General features: G+C 44.5%; 1 protein-coding gene across 1 annotated transcript in view; it reads left to right on the top strand.

The window, feature by feature from the left end:
* Nucleotides 1-15912, top strand: part of nrg3b (neuregulin 3b) — a 123067-nt gene that overhangs the window by 64927 nt on the left and 42228 nt on the right. The window contains exon 2 of the mRNA XM_076999253.1: nucleotides 7674-7806. Coding sequence (XP_076855368.1) covers nucleotides 7674-7806 — 133 coding nt within the window. The remainder of the gene's footprint in view (nucleotides 1-7673; nucleotides 7807-15912) is intronic.

Genomic DNA, 15912 nt, shown 5'->3' with positions numbered 1-15912 from the left:
TGAGTACGTTTAAGGAAATAGTTTTTAATGTCGGGCGATATACTCATAATACAGTGCTGCTTGAAAGTTTGTGAACCACCCAAACATGGTCATTGTTCTCTAAAAAAAACTAATAATCTTATGAAATGAACATCTATGTCTCAATTTGTAAAGCAGAAAAAAAGATATTATATTTTCATTATTTATTCAACAAAAGTATTTTTTCTCTTCGTCTCTTCAAAAACTGAAAATGTGCTAAGTGCAAAAGTATGTGAACTCTTTTAGTTAGTAACTTGTGGCACCTCCTTTTGCAACCAGTACTGTGGTGCAGCCACCAAACATCTTCTGTAACCACAAACAAGTGTCTCACATCTGCTTTTGGGGATTTTTGCTTATTCTACTTGGCAGAATCTGCCAGTTGAGAGAGGTTGGAGGAACATCTGGCATGTACCACCTGCTTCAGATCTTGCCACAGCATTTCCATGGGATTGAGATCCGGACTCTTAAACCATTCCTTGGTAGTTTTGCTGGAATGTTGTGGCTTGCTTGTTGCATAATCCATTTCTTTCCTAGCTTCAACTCCCTGACTGATGACAGGAGATTCTGGTTAAAAATGTATGGTTCCCTGGATAATATGGGGTCGTCCAGGTCCAGAGACAGTAAAGCAGACCCAGGCTTTCACATCTCTACCACCATGCTTCACTGTTGTGAAGGGGTTCCTCACTTTATATGCAGTGTTGACTTTTCTCCAAACATGGTGCCTGTTATTGTGGCCAAATATTAAAATTTTGGACTCATCTGTCCAGTGAATGGACTTCCAGAAAGCCTCTGGTTTGTCCAAGTGCTTTCTGGCAAAGTTTAAATGGGCAACTTTCTTCTTTCTGGAGAGCAAACGCTTCCTTCTAGCAACTCTCCCATGAATGCCATGTCTATTTATTTTTTGCCTGATCATAGACACATGTACATTTATCCCAGATGCTACAGGAGAGCTCTGCAACTTTCGGCAGGTGATGTGTGAGTGGTGTGTGAGTGATTGTTTTGGGTTTGGCCTTTACATGAATTATTATTTTCCTGGTGCTTCTTGGCCGTCCACTTCTGGGTAGAGTTGCAGTGATGCTGAGTGTCCTCCATGTGTAAGTGATTTGTCTTACAGTGGATGGATGGAGCTCTTCTGGAGATGTTCTTGTAGCGTTCCCCACACTGATGTTGTGTCACCACCTTCTTCCTGATGTCCTCGGATGTCTTCTGACCTCTCAGAATTGCTGATCCGTGTGCTTTACACCTTAGCACTGCAGTGGTTTGCTTGGTTGCCTCTCCCTGTTAATCAGCGTGGCTCAAGTCTTTTCTCAAGGATGTCTCATTTGATTGGTCTGCATATTTGATTACATGAACACTCACATGTCTTTTACCTAATTGACTTTACCAATGCACCTGTGGATTCATTTACTTTTGCACATGCTCTGATTCTGTTTCATGTCGTCTGTTTCACATAGTTACATTTCCCTCAAAACAAGCAAATGGAATTTATGAACATAAACCTGATATTTCATATGCAAAAAGTGGAAGCAATCAAATAAAGAGAACCACGGTAAGCAGAAAAATCTAAACTAAAGGAGTTCACACATGTTCACGCAGCACTGTATACACATGCACCCCGCAACCATCTAGACAGATGTGAGCAAGACTATACCATGACTGTACTTTTTCAAATCACTCTGCGTTTTTGGTCGGAATATGCTGACAGTCCTCTATGTATCTCATTTTCTGTCTGTGAAAACCCGGGAAGGTCTCTCCTTACGTTATCGGCTCCCTCCGTACTAGAGATTTCTCAGGGGGAAATGAGAGCATGTGGTGTGTTCAGAGTGCAGGCATGTCTCAGGAGACTACCCCCGGGGGCCTGTCAGTCTGATTGGTGAAGGACAAGGCGGACTGGGTGACAGCTGTTTGCGTCTACAGCTATCCCAAACTGTCAGTTGCTGCACACCACGCCCCCCCCCCCCCCCCCCCCCCTTTTCTGCCAGGAGACGCAGGCTCTCTTTCCCACCTCTCCACTCCCCCACCTCCATTTATCGTGGAGTGGGGGGGGGGCACGGTCGCCAAGGTAGTGTTACCTAAGGTGATCTTGCATGTGGCCCCGCAGGCCTGATTCCACCTTTGAGTTAGAGGTCTAGATCGAATGGAAAAAGACAGGTCTGAAGGGTGATAGAGTGATCACAGAGACCAAGATGTCGAAGCTAGTGTATAGATATGATCAAACATTTTGTCCACTCCAAAATTAAAATCAAAGCTAGACCTCATCGTTCGTATACATAAATCTTAGCATACAATATTTGACTTGTGAAGAATGGTTTGCTCCTTAATGAACTGAATTGTAAATAGAGTGTTTAGACCAAGAAGCCCAAGCTTGTTATGGCCACTATCCCACTGAACAGAGAGTAAAAGGATATCAGGCACTGGAGCATGATGGGTAAAAGGGAAGTCAGTATTCTGTGCAGCCCCTGAAGCCCTTTTCTCTGTGTGTATGTGTGCAATGTTTGACATCCTCAGCTGTGTGAGAGAACTCTCCCCAGAGATCTGCCATGGCCCCACAACACTAATGAGCAGGGGAATTATTGGGAAGGCATTCAGGAAAATGTTACAAATATGAATGCATATCTCTGTTCTGTGCCGAGTGTGTATGGATGTGTGCAAAAGGATACATAAATCACATGTCCATATAGTGCTCACATGCTTTGATGTTTTGTTTTGTTTTTTTATCAAGAGAGCATATTACATCAAATTATGTTAAAAGAAGCCCAGGGAATTAATGAGTGTTGTTCTTGAGCAATTTTATTAAATGTATCATTTTTTAAATTGGATTATACTTTATACTATTGAGTTTGCACACAATCAGTATTCACTGCAAATTAATTTGTAATCTAACCTGCTTAAAATGTGTAAATGGGAGGTAATGTCTTTTTCACTGTTTTTGTGTTTTCTGTTACACACACACATAGAATATTAAGTTCCCCTTCTGACCACTGATAATGGATGCACATCCACGCATGTCCAAAATTAAGGCTTTTCTTCAGGTGGGAAAAAACAGGGGAATATTGGCTCCTTTTTTAATTGCTCCAGACTATTTCAAAACATTCACAAGAGAACTGACTTGTCTTACAGGAAAAAATGTTGAACTAATTTCAGAGGAACCAGAATGAATCCTGAGTTGCAAGATGGTATTTAGGGAATAACTGCAATAATATTTCTGTCACGGAGTGGAGGCTGAGCAATTAGCCTGTCGTCACCTGAACAATTACTGAAGCTACTTTCATAAGCATATATAATTCAAAGTAGCTTTATTAAACAGTGTCATGGTCATTTGTATTTTATTTATGAATTAATTAGATTGTGTGTGTGTGTGTGTGCGCGTATTTGTGTGTGTGTGTGTGTGTGTGTGTGTGTGTGTGTGTGTGTGTGTGTGTGTGTGTGTGTGTGTGTGGATGACAGGTCATGAGTTTTGTTGTCTTTTTATAGTAGGACCATTAGTGAAAAGTGGAAGCAATGTGGGGACTCTGCAGAACTGGAGACATTCCTTTCAGTTTAGTTGTCTCAGAACAGTTTGTGAACAGGAGAGCTAAGTGCTTATGTTACAAATGTACATACTCTTTGCCTCCCATTAAGGTTTATAACATGTCTCAGTAATTATGTGTTCACTATAAGGTAGACCAAGAAGTGACAATCCATCACATTTTAAAGCAATTACATTTTCCATTTACTACAGTGAACACTTTTTGTTATTGATTTACCTTTTTATTCCAGATTTGCTCCATTTACACACACACACACACACACACACACACACACACACACACACACACACACACACACACACACACATAATGGTGTCCTGTTGGGAAGAAGGCCTAGCCATCAGTAGCCTGTGTTCTGAGATAATTGCTTTGCCAATTCATTTTCTGACATCACTATAGTGGACATTGAGGATGTAGCACCCTATGAGGCATATGAAGACAAAGTGGCAATGCTATAAACCTTTCCTAAAATCTATGTTTCAATGCAATTTAATGTGATATCTGTACAATCCACTTATCAGAATTATGGTAAGACACATGTCACATGGGTACAATGTTTGTATGTGTGTGATTGAGGTGAAAGCAATCAAAATGTACTAGGCTTAACACAAAATATTCAATAGCTTGACATCTCTGAATAGTAATTCAAAGAGTGTAGAAATGCGCAATATCAATAAAACAAAAGCAACAATAAAAGCTGTTATCAGTCAAAAAAGGTCACTCAGACCTCAGATTGATCATTAATTCATTGAACACCTTGGTAAGCTTCTTAAGGGCACCCTTCATATTACTGGTAGTTCATCATTTTAGTTTCGTCCTTGTTGATGGTCCCTGCATGTTCCTGCACTCTTAGCCTACAGATAGGGACAGTCGGCCCCCCTCTTTATACGAGGATCTTCATCACAGCTGCGGTACTGAGAGATTAGGTCCATAAATGGCCCTGGGTCACACAGTAAACACTGCTGATTGCTGATCGACTGGCATGTCAGTGGAAGTATACTGGTCTAGCTTAAACCGCATTCTGGAGGGGAAAAATTACAGTCATAATCTACAACATTTCCAATTTTCTATTTTTTTTCTTTTTTACAATGAAACAGTTGATTCAATGTCCTCATGATCAATACCCTCCATATGATTTATGTCATGTCATAACCTCCATAAAGTTTACGGTGAGGTAAAAGACAAGATATGGCCTCCCCCTGTGTCGTCTCATGGAGCATCTGATGAATTATGTATCTTCGCAGACCTGTTTTGTGTGCTTGGCCATCATGAGTGGTTATGACCTGTATTACGGTCTCACAGGATGGCCGTGTCTGTGGCGTTCTGTTCTCATCTCGGCCTCAGCGCAACGCCGTTAATGCGACTGCACTTACCTGAGCTTTTGTCCCTCGACGTGAGAATAACAGATTGATGCGACTTTTTCCACACTCCGCTGCAGATGCCTGCCTTCATCTGGTCGGCGCGCTCCGACGACAAACGTCGAGTCTTTGGCACACACTCCACCGCTGGCTGGAGTGGATCGGAACCGGGCTGCCATGTTCTTCTTGATAATTATGACTGTTCTTGCTTTACACCGTCCTTTGACAGATGTCTGGGGGGGATTATTGTGGCGCATGTTGAGCGTGTCGATGTGTGTGTGTGTGTGTGTGTGTGTGTGTGTGTGTGTGTGTGTGTGTGTGTGTGTGTGTGTGTGTGCAGCTGCGTATGTGCCTGTGGCTTTGTGCTTTTCGCGAATATCCCGGGCACGTCCTTACGGTGGGGTGTAGGCAGCGTGAACGCGCCCTGGCGATGCCACGGGGCCCCAGCCTGTGTGTCGGGACCACACTGGAGTAGATGCGTGAGGCACGGCGTGCTAGTGTCAGACAAGTGGGGCTGGATCAATGCATCCAGCCGCGGCTTCATCAAAGGACGACAGCTCAGCCGTTTGCGTCTGCAGTGCCTACTCCACAAAACACAATAGCCTTGGTCTCTATGACTCACTGCTGCTATTAGCACATAGGAAAGGAGGCATAATAACTCTCGTACGCAATTTTGTTGTGTGCTTCATATTGATTCATTGTGATTCAGGCCCGAGGAGTTTAGGCTGCCATATATTGCGTTAATTAAATGATAATAAGCAGCAAATACACTGTGCCGTAGTCATGTTGATTGTGTTTGCCTGTTGAGCCCTGTCAGATTGTGTATGTGTGTATTAAGCATCCGCATTGTTTCTCATTAAGTGTGCTCCCTCTGGTCTATTGTCTATGGCCCCCTGTATTATTAACCCTGACACACAATATTATGAGAAAAATCTTGTCTATGCAAGCACTCATTTAATAATCGGAATACTTCCTGTGAAAGTCATTGCACTTGACCCTGCGATTCAGTTCATGTTGGCGGTGCCTTAATACTGCTGCACAGAAAAGTTTGCGAGCCCTTTTTAAACCACCTAGATTTCTGCATGAATGTCATAATAAAATCCATCCATCATCTTCACCTCTTAATCCCAGTAGTCAGGGTCACGGGGGGGCTGGAGCCAATCCCAGCATCTCCGGGCGAAGGCAGGGTACACCATGGGCAGGTCGCCAGTCCACCGCATGGCCAACACACAGTCACGCCTACAGGCAATTTAGAGTGACCGATCAACCTAACACGCACGTGTTTGGACGGTGGGAGGAAACCGGAGTACCGGGAGAAAACCCACGTAGGCACAGGGAGAACATGCAAACTCCACACAGAGCGGACCGGTCCGTGAATCAAACCCAGATCGCCTTGCTGTGAGGCGACAGCGCTAACCAACCCCCCCCCCCCCCCATATGTTTAACAGTGATATGGTTTAGAAAGGTCAAGATCGTTCATAGAAGTCATACAAGTCTCTTAATTCTCTATGAAAATTACCTATTCAAAAAATTCTAATCAAGTATGCCAATCTGTTAGGTTTTTAAGCTTCCCCACACTAGATTTAAGCTTCCCCACACTAAGAAAATTCTATTGGTTCATCTACTTTTCACAGAAGAATTATGGCAATGGCATTATGTGCTATACTCTACAATGTGACCCAGTCAAAAAAGATTTTGTGGCATCTGAGAAGTTCTTGAAGCGTATGAAACTAGAAAAATGGTACAAAAGATCTCCTAAGGACTGCCACGCTGAAGCAACATTTAGCAAGTGGAAGATGTTCAGCACTGAAGCTTCTGTGTCTGGGAGTGGGCGTTCTGCAGAGATCAGACTACACACAGTGTAGTAATCTGGAACAGTGACTGTCATCCGTATCTGACACCTACGGCTCTGCAGAAGCCTTGTGTTTGTTACCATCTGTGTTCATTAATCTCTCAGGAGAAAAACACTGAACACTGTGTAATCCCATGGAACAAATGACCGAAACAACCCCAGTCTTCTCAATCTCTCTGAGGACAACTTAAATGTTCTATAGATGGACAAATAAAACATATGTGCTGTTTTGATAAATGCTCACGACATTATTTTCCTGCAAACGTTAAAACCCCACCCAGCTATCTATCTATCTTTGATCTAAAACTCAAAAGAGAGTTGTACGGCTTGACAATAATCCAAACACATACAATAGAGCTGCTCTATTGTTTAATAGGTTAAACAATAGAGCAGCTCAAACCAGTAGAAGTTCGTAATTTATAATAGCCAGTTCAGAGTGACGGGCCTTAATCCCACTGAAATGCTGTGGCATGTTTTGAAATAGGCCACTGAAGCAAGACATCCAGAAATTATACATGCGTTGAGGCAGTTTGGTGTGGAGGAATAAGCCATAACACGTCTAAGCTGTGCACAGCAATCAGCTGCAGGAAGCACTCGACTGAAGGAACTGCCAACAACACTATTTACTGTATCTAAGGGTTCAAAAATCTTGACTCTTTTAACTGTCGGCTGAATGGAGGCACTGTATAATAATCATTATCATGATTATAATGTAAACAGTTAAATGACTTAAATGACATTTTAGGTGCCGATAATGCAGAAATCTGTGCAATTATAAAGGTCCACACTTCTCTTCACAACAATAATCAGTAGAACTGACTGTATTTTGTATTGTGAAAGGATATTCTGGAAATGGTGGGAATATTCTACTAAACTGAAGTAATTAATTCTTCCTCTTTCTCTCTCTATATGAAGTTGCACCCACAGCTCCGACTGTACGCTCCGAGTTCTTCAAGCCTTGCCAAGACAGCCAGGAGCTGGCGTTCTGTCTGAACGAGGGGGAATGCTTCATTATAGAGACAGTGGCAGGCGTCCACCGTCACTGCAGGTAAGACTCTCGCTCACGGTTTATATATATTCTTTGCACTTGTGTGTGTGTCTACCACGGGCGGGGGACGTGTAAGCGCGCATGAATATTCCACTTCCATTTTAATCCTCATTTTCTCTCTCCCCTTCTTTCACACGTAACCTAAGTTGCTGTCTGTCAGCTTTGGTCATAGTTTATTTTTGTTTGTTTGTTTGTTTTTCTACTAATCCACAGCCGTGTAGCTGGGCTAGCTGTTAGCCCTGTGTGGTGGAGACGTACAAAAGCACGGTGTCCTAATTACTGACATGAGAGGGAGCGTGAGAGGATGAGGCAGTTGTGGGCCCGGCTGTTTGCTGCTTCGTGATGTTTTTGTTTTGTTTTTCCGTGGACTGCGTGTGTGAGGGGTATTGGGAAATGCTGGGCTTTCTGTACTCAAGGGTGTAATTAGGAACAGATACTCCACACTGGGGGGACCGGGGGCCTGAACCCGGGGAGCCAGCTCTCTCACAGCTCCGCGGATCTACTGGGAGAAAAATCAGAGGTTTCTTTGAGCGCTCCAAAATGCTTCTGCGTCATTCTCTGTAGTGGAAGGTGGAGCAGCAGATAAAACGGCGGCACCATCCATCTCCGTTGGGTTTGCTATGCCTACGTCCCACTCGTTTAAGCTCACCGTTGAAACAGGAACTCTGCCCACCTACGTGATGACGTCTCCTCTGACAAAGCCTGCATCACCGGAACCGTTCAAATACCAGAACAGCCAACAGTGTTTACTTTCCTCATCTGATTCCTCATCTGATCCTCATGGCGTAATTTAGGAAGTGAAAGTGGAGAAAGATTCTCACCAGTGTGAGGCTGCATAAACAATCTTTGGTTTCAGTCCCACATATGTACAGGGAGCCATTTGCTTTGAGCTTTCGTTTATCCAGAGCGTTTACTGTTCGTAGAGCAGCAGTTAATCTGACACATCCCCTCACTGCTCCTCATCGCTCACAAATAATGATGCATTTCGTTGCTTTCAGAATATCTGATGCCACTTCAGGCACCTAAGCACCGAGCTCAGTAGGCTAATATAAAGTGCAGGTGTCTTAACACGCACCTGTATTGCTTTGGCTCTATCTACTACTTTTTTGTTTATTTATTGTTGTTGTTTTTTTTTTTTTGAAGGGAGGGGGGGTGAGGGTTATTTGTCTGATTAGCATTTTAAGTAAAGCTAACATTCTACAGTGTTGTACCTTATCATTGCTATGGTAACAGCTCTTGCTAATTAATTAGCATGGCATTTCTTCCATATGTCCGTGTGAAGGTCCTTACGCAGTAGAGCATACTCGGAGCGTGATATTCAGTCTTAAGATAATGGTTCCAATTTCAGCGTTGACGCAGACGAGGCAGAGATTTTACTCACCTCTGCTGCTCATATAAAAAAAGGAGGATGGAGGCAATTTGAAAGCACTCTTCGACATATTAGTTCATGTACTATTTTAGATTTTGCCTGCCTGGCATTATAATGGGGGTACATATTGTTACTGTCATAAAAGCTTGTGTTTCAGTGAATGCCGTGCTTTTTAAAAGGCAAACCACGCTGCCCACCCCGTTAATGTTGTTACATTTCCTGGAAATTTGTGGATGTGTCGAGGAGGAGAGCAGTTATGTGGGAAGAGAAAAAAAAAAGACAGAACAGAGGGAGAGCGACAGAGACAGAGTGAGAGAGAGAGAGAATGATAGTGAGAGACAGAGAGAGAGAGTGATAGTGAGAGAGAGACAGAGGCCTAATAAATAAATGCTTCTCTATTGCACACTGCAGAAAATCTGACAGGAGAGGAATTGTGGAGACACAGCGGCCGTGAAAACAAATGAGAGAGAACTTGGAGGGAAATGTACAGGCAAGCTGAGGAAGACTGAGGACGAAGGATTATTGAGATCTGATATGACAAAATAAATCACATTAATGATGACGACATCCACTTAAAAAGAGAAAAAAAAAAACAAATAAGAACTTTTCCTCCTCTCTTTTTGCTGCACTCCTGGAGAAGCAGCCAGCGATTAAATTGTCAGCATGCTGTCAGAACCCGACAGGCTGTTTTAATCCTGGCTGCTGTCTCTTCTCATCGTCCTGGTCCTGAGGGGCGGAGCTAGCGGCGCTCACGTCCTGTGGGTCCATGACAAGACTGCAAAGACGATCTCTCACGTGCGAAATTTGCATAGCGACAAGCGTTGGAACACGTCTTTAAAACCGCACCTTAGGACTCATTGTACGCAACAACTATTAACATGATTAGTTCTAGACAGTTGCAATGAATATTGCAGGCATCTACCAATACAAAACTCTTAAGTAGCACAGCTGAATGCAGCCTTGCACAGTGGAAGTAGACCCTACGGCCTTATGCATTATGCAGCAGAAACTCACACAATCCGAAGCAGTGTTGTACTGTATGACTCAATAACAAAGCACGTGATAGAACTCCAGAGACACGAATTCTATCGGCTGGCGATTATCACATCGGGCAGCTGTAGATTTGGAAGTGAAATGTGACTGCAAACAGCGTGCCTACGGCTCTTGCCTTTCCTTCGGGCCACTCAGCTGGTATGGGGGATGAACATCTGTGGGTGTTTCATTCTGGGTGTATAAGTGGATTACTTACACAGTGGACACACACAGCCCGGCTGTGTAATTGAAGCATGGGTGTTTAAACCAGACACATGTCTCTGTCTGTTTGGTTAAACGGGGCATTCCGTGTCAAGAGCTCCGTGCTACGGAGGAGTGGGTGGAGAGAAGGGGTGAATGGACGCCAAGTGAATTGATACTGCTTCAAATGTCAGACCAACAGCTTGGGGAAAGCGCGGAGAACACGACTCAAGACACAGAGACTCTGAGAGACAGGAACACAGAAAGAGAGAGAGAGAGAGAGAGAGAGAGAGAGAGAGAGAGAGAGAGAGAGAGAGAAAGCGTGGTTTCTCCAAGTTCCTTTGCCATATTAAAGTGTACCGTTACTGCCCGTTACGTGTCAGAGTGTTAAAGGGTCCGCACGCAGGTGGTATGTGTACCGTGTTATTTATGCGTGTCTGTTTTACTGGTGCGATTGTTTTTGTTGCACGGCAACCACGATGGCAGATGGAGTGCTCCCTGAATTGAATTTGAATTGACTGGAGAGGAGTGAGGGAGAGAATGATAGAAAGAGACGGAGTAAAGGAGGAGGGGGAGCAGGCGTTTCTCCCTCGAGTGAGGCGAGTTGTCAGTGAGAGAGCTTGACATAATTAATCACACTAAGTGCACTAACAATGAAAGAAAAGGGGAATAAACGTCGAGTAATCACGTCCGCCGGGGCAGCGGCGCGAGGCCTTTAAGAGCCGCGGGCGCGGGAGGTCAGACTTCACCCGCTGGCGAAACTCCGCGGCCTTCCACGTCGGCCCAAGGACGGAGCCCGCGCGGCGGCCCATATTTCAGCCCCGCGCGGAGTCGGGCGGGCAGCCGCGGGGTATCTGCGCGCTGCTGTCGACCGCTGCTTTACGACGGTGAACTTGAGCGGCTGCGACAGGAACGGCGGGTGTCAGCGAGGACGCAGGTTTGAGGAAACTCGAGCGACTTTGTTTTTCGCCCCCCTGCTTAGGGAAGACGAGAGAAATAAGGACGGAGGACAGAACCGGGCCCTTTCGGCTCTCGCTGGGGTCACGACCTTTGATCCGTAGTCCAAAATAAGCCTCGTCTACAGCCAACCTTCTGTGGCAGGGAACGGAAATTAAACTGGCTGTGAGGAAACGAGGAACAGGTGTGTGAGGAATCAGTCAATTATCCAGTCACCGTCTCCAACCACACGCTCCCTGTCCATCCCATGACCTCTGACCTGTCTGTCTGGTAATCTACAGAAATATTGGATCAGAATCAGACCAATCAGACCTTTGGCCAAGTAAGTTTGCCCATAAAAGTTATCAGACTTTTACAATGTAGTTCACAAAACAGAATTTGTAATCTTGTTGACATCTGTTCCTAAATGTTCAAATATACACCGTTACAGATGTATTCAGACATCTTTTGGTAGACATTCACATATCTGTATATTCAATTACATAAAAAGAAAATAATATGAATTTGAAAGCGTAGATGTCTAAATACTGTCATACATGGGGCAAAATAGAATAGCCCTATAAGACACAAATGCTGAATTAATGCGGCAGTGCATGCTGATATTTCCACAACAGATCAAACGAGCATTAATTGTTTATCAGGATAACAGAATGAATGAACAAATCTTTTGTTGTTGTTTTTTGTAGTCTGGTCTCCGCACGGGAGGAGTTGGAAATGTTGATATCCAGGGTTTGAGGGGTCAGCTATTTATTTCTCCGTCCTAGTTGTGCTGGGTCATGATGCCTGGAAAGATCTTTCATCTACAGTCCTTTCTGCAGACCTGATGACGCGCTGCAATTTGTGCGTCTTATGAATGGCGGCAGACGCGCAGCAGGCCGCCATGGCGATCACTATGGGATGGAGTTACAAGAGTCTGCGTGCGCTTCAGGGAACCGGGCCAGCTGCTGCTGAGGCGGGCGGAGCGTTTTCAGATGTGGAGGGACAACTGAACTTAACTGCTGAGCATCTGAGTTAACAACGTGTCCTCCTTTATCGTCCCGGCAACTGTAGATCCTAGAACCTTGAAGGATTGATTCCACAGTTGCCATGGTTTTGTCCAATGACTGTAGTGTAACCCTTCAGAACGTCAGACTTCAGGAAGTTCAGGAATTTGTTCAGGAAGTTCCACAGGGTGAGTGGAACCACCGGGGAAAGGCCACCATGTCTTGATACTGTGGAGCATAAGGGTTCATTGTTTGTGTAGCCAATGAGAATCCCTCCATGGTGCGATTGCAGTTCAGTGCCCTCTCACTCCTGTTAGATGTTAGATAAGAATTTCATAAATTGTGTGTGATACACGTTGGTTTGAACAGCAGTGACGTGCAGAGTTCCACGATCTGTTGTATTTAAGTAAAGGGGTTTATCAGCTCCTCGTGTGCAGACGTCGCATGGTCTTTGTGAAGTGATTGCAGTGGGATTCTGGATGGCTGGCGGTTTCACAGGGAAATACCGTCACTTTTCATTTAGAACACAAAACATGTGCCAGGCAAAATCATCAGCTGTAAACTTCAAAGACTTAAGGCTTGAACTGGAAAGAAGAGCCACTTATTCCAGTGCCGTTTGTAGAATAGTTATGGAGGGAGGGAGCTTTAAAGTCTCAGAAATATAAGAAGGGCAGAACTAATCCATCATTAGCACATCAGCCACTTTATTAACATGCAAGCCGTGCTAGGACAGCATGCTTCACTGACCAATGGTAAGAAAGAAAGTTTCATATCTGTATTCCTCTGAGTCACTTTGAGGTTTCTGCTTAGGTCATGGTTCCTGTTGACTAAGGATTTTAATTACAAGTTGGATAATTGTTTGGCCACTATGTGTTATGGCTCAGTGGAAGTTTGCTTGAAGGTAAAACCTTCATGGATATGGGCTGACATCATTGTTAACTCTAATTAATGCAATTCAGTGACTCAATCACACTATCTCATCATCTCAGTGGCTCTGATAATTAGTAAAAAATCAACAATTAGCACATAGCCAAGCCACACCAAAGAGCATGTTATCTCTCTCACATTGAGCGCATGCATGCTCACACACACACACACACACACACACACACACACACACACACACACACACACACACACACACACACACACACACACACACACACACACACAAACAAACATGGATGCTGGATACTTGCACATACATGCACACACACACACACACACACACACACACACACACACACACACACACACACGCACACACACAACCAAAAATATGCACAGAGTCAAATTAGAGGATTTCCTGCAGTCACACATGTAGTCAAATACCCAAACACCAAAACTCCAAAGTTCTGTTATAATTCCTTTCTTGTGCAAGGTTTATCTCAGCTAATTGTTTGTCTAATCGGACCTCCATACAGGAGCCAGGACTGAGAAGAAAAATAAAACCAAGAGGAGAGATGCAAAGTACTTCTGACATGGCGTCTCTTTCAAGTCAGAAGGTTTGATGTGCTAATTACATGCAAATTGCATTCAAACGAGCCTTCCTGGTGCCCAGACTCTGGAAGAATGTGTGAGGCAGAGTTGCAATGAGAGGAGACAAGTGTGTTTGCTATAAATAATCACATTTAAGTGGAAGTTGTGAGTTCACATTATGCTGCGTGAAACCAATTGTGTGCTGTGAGTGGATGGTGAATGGGCAGTTAGGTCTCCTGACACACGTCCACTCTGAGTTCATGACCGCCTCTCCCGCCTTCTCGGGGTCCTGACCCCGTGTGGTGATGAGCGAGGATGCCCTGTGGCATAGAGGTCATGTGACCATGCTGCCCGCTGCAGTCAGTAAGCTGTACCGGGTCGTTGCGTGGCAGTGTGCATGATGACGGGTCACTCAAGCGCGTGCCCTGTGCTACTCAGTCTCACACTCCGCACACATGCTGGAGTCTGAATAAGACCGGCCCGTCTGACTAAGACTTGTCTGGAAAAGGCCTGCTTGTCTGACTAATACCTGTCCGTCTGACTTCACCCAGCGTGCGCCCGTCTATTCGCAGAGTCACGGTGCTCTTTGCTCAGGGACGCCTCCTTGTCCTGAAAAAAAAATCCCTTCTGATAAGAATCGCGCGGCGTTTAGGACTCAAACGCCGACACGTGCGCGAGGCAGCGCAGTTATTCTCGTCGTTTCTGTAAGCCCCAAATTTAGACTTGTGTTCTCGTCTCCTCTCACGGAGCCTCGAGTCAACGGCGGGGGAGTGGAGAACGCTGAGGTCTCCCCCCTCGCCCTGGTGCTCACTGGTGATCGTTGCGTTGTTGCTTGGCTCTCTCTCGATGGCCAGCAGGTCCAGGGCTGCAGTGGGATCAGTTCTTTAAGCACACAACTGTTCACAACAGGCCACGTCTTTGTCTTTGTCCCTCCTTCCCCTCCTTTATTCGCTACGTTCAACAGCAAGCGTTATTATTATCATTATAATCATTATTGATTGTTATTGTTGTTGCGTGACCACAGAGTTGATTTTGTATCCTGTGTGTATAGCATGGCAAGCGAGTTGGAAGTTGGAATTCCAAATACATTTATTGGAGAAAACGAAGTTGTGATAAGAAGCCTGATAGGATGTATCTACACTCTACAGTGTACCAGCACAAGCAAGCAAAATATGTGACATTGTGATATGTGATATTTGAATAGGTTAGTGCAGTGGTTCCCAAACTTTTTCTGCCGTGCCCCCCTTTAGTAGATGAGAATATTTTTGCGCCCCCCCTACACCCCCCCCCCCCCCCCCCCCCCCCCCCCCCATATTGACTAGGGATGTGTTGAAAACTTACAAAAACAATAGGTTCACAACTTTGGTCAAACATGAAAAAAATTAACTGCAAGAAACATTTTAAATGGTTCAAGAATTCTAAATGTAATTTAAAATAAATAAGGAGATGAAATAAGAGAAACAGCAATACATATGCGGCTAGTTTGCAAGCGCAGACATCACGCAGAGCACAAAGCATGTAACGGCCAGAAATATGTGTACTGTCTCTTTAAGGGAGCGAGTTGAGCGTGCGTATGGAATATTGTTTTTTTAGCTTTCCGCCGTAGACCGAGTCAGACCACTGCTCTTTAATTTATTTCTGTAAGTAACGCATTAAATGAGCTTTGGACAACTCACCAGTTCATGTATGAACAGTGAAGTATTGCTGGAGCCCAGGTTTATTTTGGTCAACCAGCAAATAAACGGACTAAGTGGAATACCACCAGCGCGAGTATTAGGGTTGAACTAACTCCGAAAAGCAAGCAATACAAGCATATAATTAGAGTGAATAGATCTGTTTTTATGGATCGGTCACATTGTCCCCGATACCCGATCTAGAATTTTTTCAGATATTAATATCGGAATCGGTGCATCCCTAATTGACACATGTGCACGTTTTACTTTCAAGCTCCGCGCCCCCCCTGCAATAGCTCCGCGCCCCACCTAGGGGGCGCGCCCCCCACTTTGGGAACCACTGGGTTAGTGAATGTGTATTTGGTGTGTGCTATTTGAATAGTGATTGTGTATTTGGTATGTGATATTTGAA

The sequence above is a fragment of the Brachyhypopomus gauderio genome, chromosome 3 (assembly GCF_052324685.1).
Source record: "Brachyhypopomus gauderio isolate BG-103 chromosome 3, BGAUD_0.2, whole genome shotgun sequence".
NCBI lineage: Eukaryota > Metazoa > Chordata > Actinopteri > Gymnotiformes > Hypopomidae > Brachyhypopomus > Brachyhypopomus gauderio.
This window is presented reverse-complemented; position numbering and strand designations above follow the sequence as displayed.